General features: G+C 42.4%; 1 protein-coding gene across 1 annotated transcript in view; it reads left to right on the top strand.

The window, feature by feature from the left end:
• The window catches only part of LOC111228201 (mastermind-like protein 3), a 67,424-nt gene extending 51,823 nt beyond the window's left edge, over positions 1-15,601 (top strand). Inside the window, exons 3-6 of the mRNA XM_022754017.1 lie at positions 2,402-2,515; positions 6,686-6,874; positions 13,370-14,851; positions 15,564-15,601. Coding sequence (XP_022609738.1) covers positions 2,402-2,515; positions 6,686-6,874; positions 13,370-14,851; positions 15,564-15,601 — 1,823 coding nt within the window. The remainder of the gene's footprint in view (positions 1-2,401; positions 2,516-6,685; positions 6,875-13,369; positions 14,852-15,563) is intronic.
• Positions 15,602-18,437: the final 2,836 nt, after the last annotated feature.

Here is an 18,437-nt window from a genome sequence, read left to right as displayed (position 1 = left end):
TAATGATAAACTCCAGTTTACATGATAGAAAGACCAGTTCTGGTTTATTTCAGCTCGTTTGTTAGTTTCTACTGGTTATAACAATGTTGTATCAATAGTAATTCTGGTCACGCAGCAACAACACAGATACAACAATGTCCAATGGGGTAAGAGACATGAGAGGTGAGCAGCCGTATCTGAGTCCAAATTCCTCCATCCCACCCCCACCTACCTAAGGTATTTTTGGCTAGCAGAACACTGATCAGTTTTTCCTACAAAGTATAAATGCAAACTTGACTGAAAAAGAGATCATGCATAAGCATCTACGTGTTTATAATGGGACATATCTATCAAGGTGGTTTGATGAAGGGGTTGAGTATGTTGTGCAAAGGATAGGAACCATTGATCTAAGCCACTTTTTTTTAAGGCAAGTGAGAAAGTGAGCCCCCGTGAAATGTTTGTGAAAATAACTCATTGTGCAGGAAAACTGTGTGAGCACAGTGGGTTGTAAGCTGAGCCAGGAAGTAGGTCTAGAAAGTATGATGGATGTTTTCAGTGGAGAATCTGGGTAACAATTTCATTCAACTTTGTTCTCCCAACTAAATAAGTTGGGCAAACCTAATAGATTGTTTACAACTTGTATCGGTGTCTTACTGCTTGTGTTTCTTGCCCTGGTCACAGATCTCAGCAATTAACTTGCCGAGTACAATGTCATAACTGCTGAAATTATCCTTTAAGTGCCACTATAAAAGGCATGTACTCTAACTCTTTAGTTGTGTCAACTGGGTCCTCTAACATGGCTGCTAATTTTCCCCAAAAGATGTTTTCTTGGAGTGATGGGGACCTACCAGACAGTTACCAGCTTTGAGGTTATGTATTTGCGTAACCTCCCTCCCTCTGATTTAAAAAAACACCCTCTGGCCAAAGCTTTAAATAAGGCTGTGATCTACCCGAGTCAACCCACATGGTTCAGTAAGGGCTGAAATGCAAATAGGGATACTATTAAAGGTTTTCATACCAGTGCCCCTGACTGCCCCTTCAAAGCTGCTTAGTCTGATTTCAGCACCTTGGACAGCAGCACAGCACAGCAGGGGAAACATCCGCCTGGTTTCCTGCAACGTTTCTGCTTCACTGGCTTAACCAAGAAGAGCAGAAGATGCTCGGCGCATGTTGTTTTGGCGAGGGGAGTCTGTTGTGACCTTGCACGTCTCCTGTTATTTCCCCAAATTTTTTGTTTACAAGGCAGAGAGAGAGACACAACGACAGAGGCAGACAGACAGAAATCGAGACAGCGAGGACGAGTGCTGCTGCACTAGTGTTTTTGAATCAATCAGTGACCCTGCCGACGGACTGTTTTCTGCTTCCTGCAGAGACAGACAATGCACACCCCGCCATGGCCCCTGTGTGCGTCTGATACATGGAAGCGTTTGTGACTTTGGGTGGCGTCTTGTCTGTTCGCCTCACTGTCACCCTCTGTGGACGCTGCTGGGAGACGGTTGCCACTGGTGCCTCCCTCTTTCTTTCCTCCGCTCCTCCCCTCCCTCCGTTACTCATCTTCCTCACTTCCTTCCTGTTTATTCATCCTACCTTCCTTTCCTCCATTCTTCACTCCCTTTTTTCCTCCTTACATCCTTGTCTGTTCCCTCAATCCTCTTTCCGGCGTCTCTCTAAATTCTTTGCTATCTGTTACTCCTACTCCATCTCCCTCTCTCTGACCCTCGCTCGCTTTTCCCTCCTCTTCTCTTCTCCCTCTATTCCCCCTCTTCTCCAGCCACATTAAATCAGCCAGTCGGGGTCCTTCCTCTGCAGTCCACTTAGGACCTCTGGTTGGAGACTGGCACAAGAGTTGAAGGGTGACTACAGGAGTAGAGAGGGAGGGGGTGGGCTGCGAGGGGAGGCGCTAGCTGGCGGGGCCTGGGACCTGAACCAGACAGACAGTGAGACGTCACACCAAACCCAGACTCCCTGACTGCGATTGCATTCTTGTGTGTGTGAGTGTGTGTGTCTCTCTTTGTGTGGCGATTGTGTGTGAGTGTGTGTGTGACTGGGGGTTCACAGTGTTAGTAGCTCAGAGCCAGCTGAGGCTGCAGTGGAGACAGACAGAGACAGAGGCACTGAGCAGCACATAGGAAACACCACTGCATGTTGAGTTGTATGGGACTGGGATATCTGCTTTTGGGAGGAAATTTGGCAGGTGAGAGTGCGTGTGCATGTGCGGGTGCATGTGAGCATTTAAGTTCACTATATAGAATTGTTTATGTTTTGTAAATGCCTGCTGCTTGGAGGGTAATTTGAGTGTGTGTTTGTGTTCAGCGGAGTGTGATTTGAACAGCCTCGTGTCATTAAATTAGGGTTGTACAGTAACACGTCATCAGCGAGGAGGGGGGAACTGATGTTTCGATGATCCATGTTGTCACTGCAGGTTGTAAGCTGACCTCGGGGGGACAGACAACAGCGTCACGCCCGGAGCCGCAGGGAGAGGTGCGGCCACTATCGTTTGACCAGAAACAGGCCTTGGCTACAGACTTTTTATCAGGTACGAAGGTCAACAGTCTGAAGTAACACTTCCGAATGCCATGAAAAATAAAAAATGCTACTGCTTCCATAATAGTGCAGCAATAGTTTTTCGGTGATTGTTATGGTGTTTTGGTGTCTTAACAGGCCATTTTAAGTTTTAAATAGGAACAATAACTGCTTTATAATTGGACTTATTGCATTTGGAGACAGCTGCACTTCATTTAGTGCATTTTCAGTGAATGTGAACGGTTGGATTTTATTTCAGAGAACTTTAACATAATAGTTATTAACAGTGCTATGGAGTCAAGTCAGACTAGATCCATTAATCTTATGACTTCAATGACTTGTGACTTCACTTTAAACTTGAAATGAACCTTGACTTGATATCTTCGCCGAGGCCAAAAGTGAAAAATTACGATAGAAAGAAGTGCGATGCCATTCAGCTTTGAATCAGTCAGTAGCCAATTATGTCGCAGCAGAAGGGAGAGGTGCGTTTGGCAGTGCACACCAGCAGACAGCCAAAAAAAATGGCAGTACTTGAAAGAAAGCCAAGATTGTGACTTCCAAAGAAATGACTTCATTCCACCTCCAGGATGAATCGTAATTATAAAGACTTTTTATTAGAACAGAATCAGAATCAACAAGAATTTTGCAAAGGAATTTGCCTCTGGTTGTCTGTAGCTCTCAGCCAAACAAAGATAAATACTTATTATGAACAGACAAGAGGTATGAAAATAGATATATGAATATGTAAAAACAATATACCTCATTTTCTGATTAGGTTTTTTCAAGTGCTAAAGCAATGATGTACAGTACTGAACTTTCTGCAGTTTCATGTTGTGATTTCAATGTTTTTCACCTCTCGTTTCCCTCCTCCTTGTCGTCTACCTCCGCCTCACCCATTCTAAATTATTAATGCCTTCGTGACTAAGCACCACCTCCTTCTCATCTATTCCTTCTCTTCTTTTTCTCCATTGACTACCTCATCCACCCATCCATCATCTTCCTTATCTCTTTTTCTCTTTTTCTTTTCTTCTCCCCTCTTGTCATTGTCTTTCCCATTCTTCCATGCCTCCCTCCTGCCAGCCTCCATGGCAGGTTATTCAGATCCTCTGGGCTCTCAGACCAGCTCTGCCCAAATGATGGATACTGGCCTGATGGGAGCTTTTTCAGGTATACCGTCCATTATTTTCTCAAACTGCCTCTCTGAAACACTGATACTGATACTACTACTATAATAATGGCAGACTCTAACTATAACTCCAAAAACATCTTTGTAGCATGTATTTTTCACGACTGAAACTAAGTAATACATTTGCCTTAGGAAGGTGTTCGCTTGCATCAGGAGCACTAATGAGTTTGAATGAAATGTTAAAAAAACACAGTTTTTAACTGAGCTGCTAAATCAAATATTGCCTTCACCATTACTCAACAAGAGCCATTAGAGAAACTGAGCGAAACACCCTCATTAATTTCATTATAGTACTTCCTGTAGTGACACCTGTTGCCCATCCAGTGCCTTTATTTACATACTGATTAGGGATTTCTTGCTCTGTGAACATATTTCCTAAGCTTTTGACTTAATGATGGACGAAATACAAAACAGCCAGATTAGTGTTTTATACATTTAGGACATGATGTATGTGATGATCTGGTGTATAAGTTTAACAACCATGAAGTCCAGAATGTGGAGAAAAAAATGCTTATTGCAGAAAGTGCCATTATGCAGAACAGTGCTCTGGAGCCAGGGTTAAGCCTGGTATCTTATTCTGGGGGAGTGCAGTGTCTTTTGATGAGAATGTAAAATGTTTTATTTTACTTCACTTTTCGCTTATTGCATGTGGGTGTCAATCTAAATTTTAATTTGACAAACTAAATTTGTTTTTCTTGCTCACCTGACATTATCTTAACTACCTGCATTCGCTCTACTTTCAAACTCAGATAATGGTAACAGCATGAGTGAGCAGCTGTTAACTCTTTAGAGGAAAAATAGTTTTTGCTTAGGTAATGTAATTTGACAGTCTTCATTATCCCTGCAGTCGTTCCTACAGTGAGCATATAAAATGTACACCGAAGATACCAGATTTAAAATAAAATTACTTCACTTCCCAGACTTCCACTTCAGTAGCTCTCCATCATGTTACATTATGTTAGCTTCTCTTCTTATAAATATTAGGCCGCTGGCCTGTGTTCATTATTTATCTATCTCAGCTGTTCTGTTGCTGTGTTTGCTTTGTGTAATTTCAGTGGAATGAAGTTAGTCCATTTATTAGGTATTTTTTCCTTGCAAAAACAGGTAGCTAGCTAACATTATTAGCAGAGTCGTATCCCCATAGCTCTCATAGAAAAGCTCAGCTGTGCACTACTCTTTTTTGCAGAGGTGTTAGTTAGTCCTCCTGTTAGTCTTCATCCTTGAAGTCTGATTAAAATATTGTTTGAAAATTCCCAAAACAGCATATGTTGCTTTTCACAGTTTATTTTTGAGTGAAAAAAAACACACAACTGCAGTTCTCACCAGCCGTCAAGTACCAGCGGGTGTTTTCTGCCCTTTGGCCTCAGGGGCAGTAATGAGCTCACAACAGTGAGGCGAAGCAGGCCCCACTCTAGAAAACCTACTTGGACAAACTTGGTTTTATAAGAGAAAAGACTTCAAGGTTGAAAACTAGCTGTTTTTACAAACTTATGTCGAAGAGACAGTCTCAGCGTCTGGGGATGGTCACATGATTTTTCGCATGTTGAAGTGAGACATTCAACATCTTGCAGTGATACTTCTGCTGTGAAGGGCGGGATGTAGAGTGGGCTGGTTCAAGTGTAACATCTCGCTGAGACACACAGTAACATTATTAACACAAGATGCTGCTTTTAGTGCAACAGGTCAGTTACATTGCTAAAACACTTCTTATGTTGTCAAGGTATAGGCTCTTGTTTGAGCAATCACAGGCATGTATCTGTTTCTTAACGTGTAGCATTGTGAAGGGAAAGCAGCTTAGTTATGCTAGCAACAGAATCATCAGTGTCACTGTAATTAGAAGTTGAGGTCTTCTCAACTCAATTTCTATTCAGTTTCTACATTAATGTCCAGCCTGTACTTCCATCAGGCCCTCATGCTGTTCCCACTTGAGATTTGTGTACAGTTCTTACATCCATTCTTTGGTAATGGTGTGTTGAAATAAGGGATTGACGTTTTAGAAATCCAGTTTTACAAACACGCATTAACCTTCAATCACTGAGGATCATCACAACAAACATGAATGGCATCTCAGTGCCCAAATCTTTTTGCTCATTAGATTAACTTTCTCATTAAAAATGTCACTTTAGTCCAACAACAGGCCTCCAAATTGCGGCTGTAAAATCCGCCCTGTTAGTTGCATGCAGAGCTGCTACTGTCACTTACTTGGTATCTGCTGATACTCTACAGTGACACACACACACGCACGCACACACACACACACGCATGCACGCACACACACACGCACGCACACACACACACACACACACACACACACACACACACAAACACACACACACAGTATGAGCTATGAGGCTGAGTTATGCCTTTCACTTTGCCAACCTCTGCATACCCAGCTCTCACTGCTGCCTTAATGAGACCTGTCGTCGCTGGGCCACCGAATTACTGCTCCAGGCTTGAACACACACATCCTTTTTCCCTAACCCTCTCTCTCTCTCTCTCTCTCTCTCTCTCTCTCTCTCTCACACACACACACACACACACACACACACATTCTCATACAAATACACAAACAGTTGACACTTGTGTCCATCAATGGCCTCAAAATTACTCTGTAGCCCAATTTCCACCAATTTAGCTTAGATACCAAGCACACTCCACACACACTCTTTACTAATCTCACTCATTCATGTGTCCACAGAAAACACACACACTGTAGACAGAATATCACCCAGGCTCTGTCAGTTTTTATCTCACATACAGTGCATGTTTAGACCGCAGTGCTGTGATTGAACAGTATGTGTCATTTTGTTCGAGTTTTTCATTCCTCTTTTTCTCTTGCTCTGTCTCTGCTTTGTCACTGTGCAGTACAACACTTGTCCTTGTCCACCCACTGCCCTCTTACTTCCCCTCGTTACCAGTGTGCTTTTTCAGGCCATTGGTGTATATTTGCTTAAGAATCTCCAACACTGACCCTGCTCATCTGCCTTTGTTCCTTAGGTTTCTCCCAACCTGGAGGGAAGGGGGTCACTGTGGAGTTGGGAGCTGCCCCCCTCCAAGCAGAGAGACCTCCAAGTATAGCAGAGCCCCAGCATCTTACAGCCCCAGCGGGGTTGGATGCCCCTAAAGAGCACAGCCCCATGCTGCCTGAACCCCAGGTTCCTCGCAGCCCTGTAGATCTGTCAGCAGGTAAGACACACGCAGGTTAGCTCACATGTGTATCTAGCTCAAAGAAAACTGCTCTTCTTTAGTTCAAGTCACTGGAGCAAGTGGAGCTTCTATGTCTTGCTCAAGGGCATCTGAACAGAAGTGATGAGGAATAAAGGATTACTTGCTTTCTCTTGCTTGACTTTCCCAGCTGGTCCAGTCCACATTAAAATGTGACACTGTCTTCAACTTCTGATTCACAGTGGCGTCCAAAAGTCTGAGAGCCCTTTGGTTTCTGACTTTTAGAAACCCACTGTATTTAAGCATTAAATCAAAGGGAGCTGACAACATAACCTAATCTCCAACTATCTGAAATGTTCTTCCAAAACCCAAAGTACTAATACAATAGCAGTGATATTCTGTTTCCTAATTGAAAACATGTAAAACGCTCTATGTGCACCTGATGAAGACCATTCCTGTATGTGTAAGGCAATGCTGAGACTAACTACATTAATTCTTAACTTTTAGACTACAAGGCATCATCGTAACGAGAGACAAACCAACTTATTCTGTCTTATGTAGTCCATGCAATGTTTCTAAACAACCCTGCCAATGCTGTGACTGGAATGGTGAATTTTATCGGTTATGAATCGAGTTATGAGTTAATTTGTTGGAGGAAAAATGTGTCACTTAATCTTTCTTTAACAGAACTGAATGGAGTTAATGTTTGGTAATGTTAACTAACACTGAGTGGCAGGATGTAGGATGTGATGAATCAGTATCAGCAGTAGCTTTACACATTAAAATTAGCCTAGTTTGTAATGATTGCATGTGGCTGATACCAGACCACCCACTTAATAATGTCAGTGTTGGCACCAACACAGATCCACCAAACTGGATCAGTGCACACAGCTTCAGTTTGTGTCTACTGGAAACACACAAGTCCTGGTTTCCAGACCTTTTCATTGACAAATGCTACTATTAGCCATTTAAATTATAGTGACCCAATTTTATTGCAGTATTTGCAGAGCTACCTCAACGTTATATATACATATATATATATATATATATATATATATATATATATATATACATATATACATGTATGAACTTAATATTGTATACAGTAGGGTCCAAAAGTCTGAGACCACTTTCCCATTTACTTAAAATACCAGGTGTAGGATTTAGTGGCATCTAGCAGTGAAGCTACAGAACTGAATACCCCTCCCTTCACCCCTCCCTTTCCAAATGTATAGGACCTACAGAGGCCTTCAGGTACAGTAAAAATGCAAAAGGCCTGGGATGCTCCTGTGGCTCACCTGGTAGAGCGCGTACCATGAAGGCTTAGTCCTTACTGCCGTGGCTTTGGCTTTGCCTGATTTTCTCGTCTCTCTCTCACTGTCGCCAGCAAAATAAAGGCAAAAAATGCTCTAAAAACTAAATCTAAAAAATGCAAAAGGCCCTCTCTGGAGCCAATATTTGGTTTGTTTGTTCTGGGCTAATGTAGAAACACAGCGGTGCAGCATGGCAGACTTATCCTAAGCTAATGCAAACACAAAGATTCATAGTTTCAGGTGATTATACACTAACGAAAACATTATAAATATTATATTCCCTTTCTGCCAGCAGAGCCCCCTACATCCTACACACTGGTCCTTTAAATGGGAAAATAGTCTCAGACTTATATATGACTGTGCTGCACTGCCTGATTCATTCCACAGAGGGGTGCAGTGTACAGATGAGCTGTCTGTCTTTGCTGTTGTATAGCTACCCCCCTGACACACTCTGGCTCCGATGTGATTTAGTCATCCAGCTCAAGGTCAATGCTCATCTGATGCTGACATGTATAGGGTGTGCCATCCTGCCATGGCTTCTGGTCATATACTGTGTGCATATGTCAAGTCTGTGTGAATGTGTGTGTGTGTATATAAAGAGAGAGGCTGTGTCTCTCGCTGTCCACTCTCTCTTCACCAGCCCTTCACCCACTACTGCCTCCCCTGCCCCCCCCCATAGGGCTCCTCTCCAGTTCAATGCACATTTGATCCTAGAGAGCGTGAAGTTGTAGTTGTCACCATGCTGTGGCTTGTGTCACCTAGTAGAGCCATGCTAACATCCCATGTGGCCAGTGGAACCATGCACAAAGCATCACAGCAGCTGAGCCCCCATGGTTCACTACAACACAGCAGGTGTCCAGCAGACAAAAAGAGAGCAGGGTAAAAACATCTTCATTTGGAGAATACACAGCTGTTAGACTCTTTCTTGCCACCACAAAACTATGAACTGTGCAGAAATATAGATCCTGCTCCTCTTCTGAGATCCTAAAACTTGAGCTTTATGGTTGTCTAGAAGTTGATGTTGCCATCTGATATCCAGCAGGTGCTCATGAGTGGAAATAAAAAACAATAATTGGCAAGACTGATGCTCATTTTCATTTATTTCTTCATGTCTTCTTAAAGGACAATTCCTGCAGAAAATAATCTCATGTCATACTGTGAATTCTCAAATCAAAGCTGGTATTCAAATTATGACTAAGCAAATAAAAGCCAGTTACTAATGAAATGTGTTTAAAACACATTGAGCGGGAGTGAACTTTCCAAATCTATAATGGCTCCCAGGGCAAATTCAGTATAAGGTACATTTTCATTAAAACTACAAATGCTTTTCTCGCAGATGTTTCAAATTAAAAGCCTAACTGGGAAGACAGTGATTTTGCCTATTGCACCTCTGCAGACTATAATTAGGGATGCATCAATTTGACTTTTTTATGATACTGATACTGGTTCTGATCTGTCATTACTGCTTACCATCCTAAAACAAATCTTCTCTTTTTCTCAGCATAGAAATCATACCCATTTTTAATGACATTTACAAAGAAACTGTGTTTAATGATGAGTCACATCATGGTAGATACCTGATGCATTGAATAAGGTCAGTATTGGTCCAGGACCAATCTGGTGTATCTGATCGGTGCATCCCTACTTTTAATGTGAAAGGTTTGCACAGGAAATGTTGAGTTTCGCAGATTGTAACTTAGTGGATGGAAACAAATGGATGAAACTTCTGTTAGAAAATTTTCTCATAGAAACAGAGTGAATACAGCAGTATGAATTCATTAAAACAACATGAAAACATGGAACTGTTAAGATTAACATGGAAGGCTCGTCATTAAGGTAAACAACGGTCGCAGCCGCTATTTGAGAATGTAAGGTACCTGAGGCAGTACAGGAAATGAGAAAACCAGTCATTGGCAACTTGTCTTAAACTGGCAGATGAAGGTCGTTCACAGTATTAATACAGTCGATCATGCTCAGGGAACTGGAGATTTGTTTGAACTGCCTCTGCAGTTCAAACAGTATCTACCAGAGACCAAAGAAACAACACTCCGGTTTGAATCATTACAACTGAGCAGAGCCTCAGTTTAAGTATGACTAGCAGAGTCACAGCTTGACTCACTCTGCAGCAGATGGAGATGATTCATTCACAAACAATCAATTTGTAACAAGCGATGAGGGCATAGAAAATGGAGACTGCTGTTGCTTGTTAACCCGTCAATGCCACCCAAGACTGTGTGTGTCTGTGTGTGCGTGTGCATAATCTCTCTACTGGTATGTGTGTAAACTACTAGGCAACACATGGTGACTCAACAATGCGGCAACCACCAACCCCACTTTCCCTTTTACAAGATGCAGAGTTCAAATCAGTGAAACCCTGGAAGGACTCTGTCATGAATCTGAATTACACCCCGATATAGAGCAGAGTAGTAAACCAGATTTATCAGATTCATTGAATACCAACACAATGAATACTGACCTAATTATATTTACAGTACATTATACATTTTAGCACATAATTTATCTGAATCCCTATAAATAAGTCTGTGAGTCCGAGTCCAGACCAGATGACCAGATGCTCAGAACCTTCAACTGGTCATACTGGATTAATCAGGGCAGTTTACATTTATCTTTACAGTACAGTAGTTTATCTTTAAGTACAGTAAATGTGGCTATCAATTGGCATAAAGTTTACGTCGGAGTCACTGGTTTAGCTTTCTGTGAACATAAAGGTGCTCTGTGGAGATTTCTTGCATTCAGTCTTTCTCACCACATCACATTGTCCACATTGAATCCTTGAGGTCTAAGAAACGTCCCAAGTACATTTCCTCCCTGATAAAACAACTGCAAAGTGTATTTTCTTTTTATTTTAAATCCCAGCATCGTTGACATCCATGTTTGCTTGCTAGCAGTCTTCTTCACTGTCTTTGGTGGCATACTGTTACATTTATAGGCTCATTGTCATCACCAGTGGTTGATCAGGAGAATGCTGAACCGGGACCTTGAAAAGTTGCTGATTATACATTCTAAGCAGCAAAGTTCCCGAATCATTAATGTTACAGATATTTATAAAAAATAAAATAAAAAAAGCAAAAGGAAAAGAAATGAGGGAAGGACCCAAAAGAACTTTTAATACATATGCAATGTACTGTACTATAGTGAATAGAAAGTCATGATTGTTTACTGTATGTGAAGTCAGAAGGTTGGGAGCAATGCTTTGAAATTTGCCTGGAAGTGAAGGGGTGTGGATCCTTGTGCATCACTGTATATACACCAGCACTCTGGTTTAGGAAGTCTTATGGTGTTGTTGCAGGTCAAGGTCATTAACCCTCAGTAGCTGCTTCACACGCAGTGTTATATCTAGAAGAGGTTCTTATGGTATTTTTACGCATTGTTTAATTTGCACTTGGAAAGCCATTAAAAGAACATTGTCATTCAAACAATTTATTTCTTAATTCAGATCTATTTAATTTAGATTTTTACTAACTTGATTCTTACACCACCAGTACAAGCCTTAGCTTTAGTCCAGTGTCTTAATAGCATTTGATCAAAGTCTCATATGAGAACAGAAGGATATCAGCCAATTTATGTGATGCTGTTTTGTAATTCATTCAATTGTTCTACTGTTGAAATGACACAGTGACAACAGTATATGTAAATGCTGGGGGACGCCTGTTGTCTGATGCTCCCACAGCCTAATGAGATTGTGCAACACAGCATTTAAGTCATTCTCCTCCACTTGGCTGATGTCTTTCTCTGCCTCTCCCACTTACAGTATAGAGAGCAGACTTCTGTCATGGGTTTGTTAGTATGAAATATGGCCCTCTTGAGAGCCACTGTACTGTATGGGGCCTGACAGCTGCTCCAATTTAGCCGTTCTTCTCTATGTGTGTGTGTGTGTGTGTGTGTGTGTGTGTGTGTGTGTGTGTGTGTGTGTGTGCGTGTGCGTGTGTGTGTGTGTGNACTTACAGTATAGAGAGCAGACTTCTGTCATGGGTTTGTTAGTATGAAATATGGCCCTCTTGAGAGCCACTGTACTGTATGGGGCCTGACAGCTGCTCCAATTTAGCCGTTCTTCTCTATGTGTGTGTGTGTGTGTGTGTGTGTGTGTGTGTGTGTGCGTGCGTGTGTGCGTGCACGTGCACGTATGCGTGTGTGTGTATAAATAACTGAAAACTAGAAACAAACTGGGCCAAAGTATAAGACCAACCCGTGGGCAGTTTTTCTCTTACTCTTTTTCCTCTCATCTACCTCATTTCCCTTTGCTTTATTACCTCTTCAATTAAACCTATACAATGTCCCAAAACCAAAAAAGGCAGTTTTAGTTACAGCATCGTTTCCTATAATTAACCTTTTCTATGGGACCATCAAGCAGTACTTTTGGTTTTTTTGTGTCCGTCTGTGTCCATGTTAGACACTGCATATGTATTACTTGTGTCTGCACACACATTCACACACTCACTCACCTGATCTTGATCTCTGTTTTGATTTGAAACAGAGATCTTTTGCTGCCCAATAGTTTCAGCAAACTAGACCCCCGAGGCTGCAGTGAGTCAGCCGCCCAAAAGTTCCTCTTCTCTACATAAGAGCGAATGTTTGTGTGTGTAATGTGTGTGTGTATGTGTTTGATCCTCATTCCTCCGAGACTTCATTCACACAACCAGCATTTACACTGAAGGAATTTTACAAGTCAGGTTGGATTTTCCAAAGGATTTCTATTTGGTTTCTATTTCAATATGATCAAAAATCCATACATTCTCCACTTGTCTGACTAAAGGGCATCAGATTAAATGAAAGAGAAAAAGCACTCCAACAATTCATATCCACAAAGGATGTAGTGATTAAGACTTTGTGGAATAAGACCCCTTCTGGCTTTGGATTGAATCCCTCCAGAAGCTTCTCTGCTGTGTCTGATCCATTTTGTCGTCTTTTCAGCTTTCCCACCACTTCATCGAATAAAAATAGCTAAAATAGATATAATTATAAAACTTTAATGATAGAAATCTTTAAAAAATCCTTCTAGAAAACATTTGTGTACCTTCAGTATTATAATTATTTTTGTTGTTTTAGTCTAAGACTGTTTACCTCTTTGTAATATATTAAGTTTCTCAGTTATTTTCTGTTTGAGTTAGACTAAGGGAACCAATTCATATGCACATACCCACCTCTCCCAACTTTAAACTCTCCCCTCTTCACCCACAACAAGGTGCCTTAGGCGACGGCTGGCCAGACCAGGCTGGCTGCCTACCGACAGACCTACCTTTCACACCCAGCGTCACCTCGGTGATCAATCGCCATGCGGGCCATCTTGCAGCCAGGCCTGATGACCCACCTGACAGTTGGCCTAGCCGAGAGAGCCCTGCCTACGCTGGAGGCGATGAAAGGGAGGGAGATGGATCGGACCGAAAACAGAAGAAGAAGAAGAAAAGGCGACAGAAGGATGAGGGATCTTATGAACACCTTGAGAACAGGGGTCAACCTGAGATGCAAGCACAGGGAGAAAACACTCCCCCGACAGAGGATTTCTACCACCGGATTGGCCCAAGGCGGGATAGAGGAGAGGGTAGCTGGGAGGAGCAGCTTGGGAAGAGTGGAGGCCGGGGGAAGAAGGGGAAGAGCAGGAAGAAGCTTCCAGGGGAGTGGGCAGTGATGGGGGATCCGTTTGTTCCTTCGTCCGCAGCGACCTCTCATATCACAGAGGAGGTGATGATGGATATAGGGAGTTCAGCTCAGGCAAACCTGGAAGCCTCATTCACAGAGATGGACACCAGCCAGAGCCCCTGGAAAAAGGAGGTCTACCCAGAAGAAAGTCTGGTTCCTGCCCCGCTGTCCCAAGACCTATTCTCCCCAACAGCAGCTTCCATTAGCCCACTGGTCCTGAACAGTGAGCTGAAAGCCACAGCAGCTCCGTTCAATATGCCCTCCACCACCAACAATGCAACACTTGGATCCGAACCCATGGCTCCTCAACCTGGTGATTCATTTGATCTCCTGGTGGATACCGAAAATGCCAGTTTGGGCAACAGCAACCAGGCCTTCTCTCCACCTCTCTCTCCAGATAATAAAGCGACGGGTAGTGACATGGTTGATAGCGGGATGTTTGACAACACCAGTTCCCTCCAAGAGTCTTGTGTGCAAGACATGCCTGAAGAAGACACCTCTGCTTTCAGCCCTGCCTCGCAGCCAAGCCCGGGCCTTTCACAGAAAGGTGAGGTGTTAGCCTCAGCTCCACCTCTTTCACCTTCAGATGCTTCGTGGCTCCTGAACGACTCACACATTAGCAGCAACAGCGAGCTTTTTGACTTCAGTGACATGAGCACCTCAGGTCATCCTTTACTCTTGGGCTTGTCCTTTGACACCCCAAGCCCAGCACCTCTCCGCTCTCCCAAAACCACAGCGCAGGAAATCCAACCAAAAGAGCACAAAGATGACAAGTCGTCCCAGAAACAATCCAAGAAGTCTCGTTCTTCATCCTCTTCATCCTCTGTAAAGAGTCCCACTTCCCCAGGAGCTAAGAAGTTCCCTCCACAGGCATCCCCTGTCATCAGCCCCTCTTCCCCTCCGTCGGTCAACCCTCTGGGAATTCCAGGATCCGGTCTTAACCCTGCAGCTAAGCCCTTCTTTCCCAGCTTTGCTGATCCCATGGAAGAACCAGCTTTGGTCCCTCCACTTGCCCCCACCATCGAAGGTTGGTTGCAGTCAACCCCGGACAAAATAGAGGTTAAATGTAGAGTAACTAAAAGAAAAAAACAAATGGTTTATTGTCTTGCATGATCCTTCTATCCAGCTTGATTAGTTCAGATATTTGATATTGATTTCAAATATGATTTTTTTGGGCAGGATTGATTGCTTGGGTGCCTTTTACTAATTAGGGGTTAGATGGATAATTAGACCCTTTTGTATTGTTCCTTGCATGGACACATTTGTCTAAAAACTTGGCTGGGGCTTTTTTGACTTGTCCAATTTGATCTGTTTGTGAGTGACTAACGCATGAGCTCAAGTGTTGACCAACTGGGGCTGTACATTGGCTTTTTAAGCTGTGATTCCCCATGATCCTCTGCGGGGATGTTCTCATAATTAACAGTTTTGCTGTTGACAGGTGTGCTACTACTAACCAATCACAGTCTTTCTCTTTAGCGACACCACTAGGCATCTTCACCAAATCAAAACCAACCTTCTCTTTTTCTATTCTGTCCAGGTGTATGTGTTAACACTGTAATCATGCTCCATTTCCTTTGCATTCAGGGGTGAGGTGTCACTCTGTCTTCTTTCTCCTGTGTCCAATTAACTCTGTTTTCCTCACTAGCTGCCTGTTTCTTTACAACTTCCCCTAGAAAAGAATTTGGGAAAAGGCTTTGTTGGTGTCATGTTAACTCACCTCTGTTGTTGTGCATCAACAGTTCACATCCTGGTGTGTCTCCTGAGTAATAACTTTTAAGAAATGTCAAATGGTAATTGTTGTTTTTGTCGATTTTACTTTCCATGTTCTGTGATGATTGCTGCCTCGGCTGCTTCTCCACCATAGGTGAGTCCTGTCTTAATTCCTCTTATTGCTTTGTTGTGCTTTTTTCATGCATCATTATTGAGACTAGTCACTGGGATGATAACACAGTGACTGATGAAAGATACAAACAGTTGAGTGCTTCTTGACTGCACAATTCATCAACATGTTGTTGGGCTTTTTCTGCAAGTTATTAATTCTCTGTGCATTAAGCCAAGCACATTCAATACAGGCAATGGATTCAAGGGTCTCTATGGTACCTCCCATGTTTAGGATTTTGATGGTTAGGAGAGTGTCTTTCTGGTGAAAACAGGGTGGCATCTCTACTATTTGCAGATGATGTTGTCCTTTACTTGTGATGTGCAGTAGAGCAGTTTCCTCCTCTTTTGTTGTGTCACTAATTGTTTCTTACCTACGATCATGAGTTTTGGGTATTGACTGAAAGAATGAGATACAAGTGTATCCAAAGCCAAAATAGTTCCTTTGCAGGAAACTCACCCTCAGCTAGGAGCTCAGAGTTTGGAGTAGAATTTTCATCCAAAAATGAGACAGTTGAGGTGGTTGGGGCATATGATAAGGATGCCTCCTGGACGAGTATTTCGAGACAGCCTGCATTTGGGAGGAGACCTTCGGCAAACCCAGAGTACACTGGAGGGAGCAGCCCCCCAGGAGCAGCTGGAGGACTTACTGGGGAAATATATAGTATTACCTGATGTAAATCAGACAAAGCTGTGAAATTGTACTAAATAAAAGCTGTTGGTTGGTTTTCTGTCAAGAACTCTTTTCTGAATGGAGAATAGATTTGTTGCAGTGTGATACATTAAGAAGAGGTTTCAGCAGACTGGGGAATAATAATGTTCATGCCAGCTAGAGATGTTAAAAATAAAACAGTTGGACTCTTGTGTTAACTGATTTAATCAGAATTATAAGATTCAAGAGGGAGAGACAAAATGGAGCTGATCAGAAGTTTTCAGCAGACTAAGAAATAATCATGTTTACAGCCGCCAGACATGGAAGCTTAAAGTCTAGATTAGATTGTGCTTTTGTGTGTGAGTGGATGTCCCCTCTATATCTTGATGTATGTTGATGCAAACATATGGCTGTTTCCAAGTGCATTTTAGCATTTGTGCACACGTGAATGTCCATGTTTGCTAGTGGATGTTTGTGTATCTGCATGCGTGTGTGTGTGTGTGTGTGTGTGGCCTTTTCCAGAGGAGCTGAAGTGTTTTGTGTGCACTGCTGTGATTTATGGAGATGCAGAGTTCCAGAAGATTCATTTCCTTGTCCTTCCTTTCAACACTTCCTGTCTCTGCCTCCCAATGGAGGCTGTAATGAGGACTGAGGCAGCCTTCAGCTCACCACAGGCGCACAGAGTGTTGAACCTTGCTATTAAGCAGCTTTGATCAATGCCACCCCCCCACTTCCCTCCACAAGAACAGAAGGGCTTGCATTAGTATTTTTGCCACCTCCAAGTCACATACATAAAAATATATCGCAGCTTTGTGGATAAAACGTCTGCTGGACTTATGCTTGTTGGGTTGAATTTTAATCTGTTATACACAGTGTGGTCATGTCCTGTGTGGATGTGGATATGTTTCACACCATGTATGTGTGTATTTGCTGTTATTGCATGTGTCTGTACGTGTCGCAGCATGTTGCTCCACCACCATATAAGACACACGGCAGTGTGTGTTTTTGGTGCATATACAGTATGTCTGCCTGTGTGAATGTGAACACATATAAGAGACAAAAAGAACAACACAGAATGCTGAATGCAGCTGGCTCTGTTTCCCCTTTGTGTAATGAGACCTTTTGTCAGTGTCCATGGGAGGGTCTTTGTCACTAAGAGTGGTGTTTAAGCCTTGTACCAATGACAAGAAGACACGTCGAGCACAATAAAAAACAAGAGGAGAGACTTTGGAAGTTTATAGAAAGGGGAGTACAGTGCAGCGAGGAAGAGAGATGGAGATGTAAAAAATGGCTCAAAACATATAAAAAAAAACTGGTGTTGGAAAAAAAAGAGCTTACAAGTAATTTTGAGTGAAGCATGAGGATATAAAAGAGGGTTTCAGGAATAAAAAATAAAAGTATTGTTCATGTACCACAGGAGAGACAGAGACAAAGGATAAAGGAAGACCTGTGGGACTAGTGAAGGGATATGCAGAGGTGAAATGAATGCTGGCAGCGCAGGCATAAGGACAATTTTTAAATCTGTCTTGTGATGTGAAACAGAAATATATATATAAGAGAAAAATGAAAGTGAGATGCCTCACTGGAGATGGAGAACCTCAGGGAGGTTTATGTTAAAAACACTGAGGAAAAAAGATAGAGGAGAGGAGTATTAAGAAAAAAAGCTTTGATGGAAAAACTGAAGGCAGAAGATGTGTGGAGTGTATCAAAAGTGAGGAAATATATCAGCACTGGACAGTTTTCTGGTAGATCCTCTGTATCATCATCTGTAGGTTTATCATAGAAAGAGCCAACAAGCTATAAGTTGAAGGAAGTATGTTCAGTTCTAATCTATTGTGTATTTTCAAATCTGGAAGTCAAACCAGCAGGAGCTGATGAAACTTCAAAGTGGATTTTAGTGTCTGGTTTTCTGTCCATCTTACTACCTGCAGGCTAGGCTATTAATAGATAACCCAGAATATAAAGTGTGTCCTTCTGACTGTACATGACAACCATCACATCTTTTTATTATATACAAACTGTACTTGCATCACCCACACATGTTCAGACACAGAAATGCACACATAAATACTCAAAGGCAAAC

The sequence above is a fragment of the Seriola dumerili genome, unplaced genomic scaffold (assembly GCF_002260705.1).
Source record: "Seriola dumerili isolate Sdu_G_001 unplaced genomic scaffold, Sdu_1.0 BDQW01000216.1, whole genome shotgun sequence".
In the NCBI taxonomy this organism is placed as follows: Eukaryota; Metazoa; Chordata; class Actinopteri; order Carangiformes; family Carangidae; genus Seriola; species Seriola dumerili.
The sequence above is the reverse complement of the archived record's forward strand: the minus strand, read 5'-3'. Positions and strand labels throughout refer to the sequence as shown.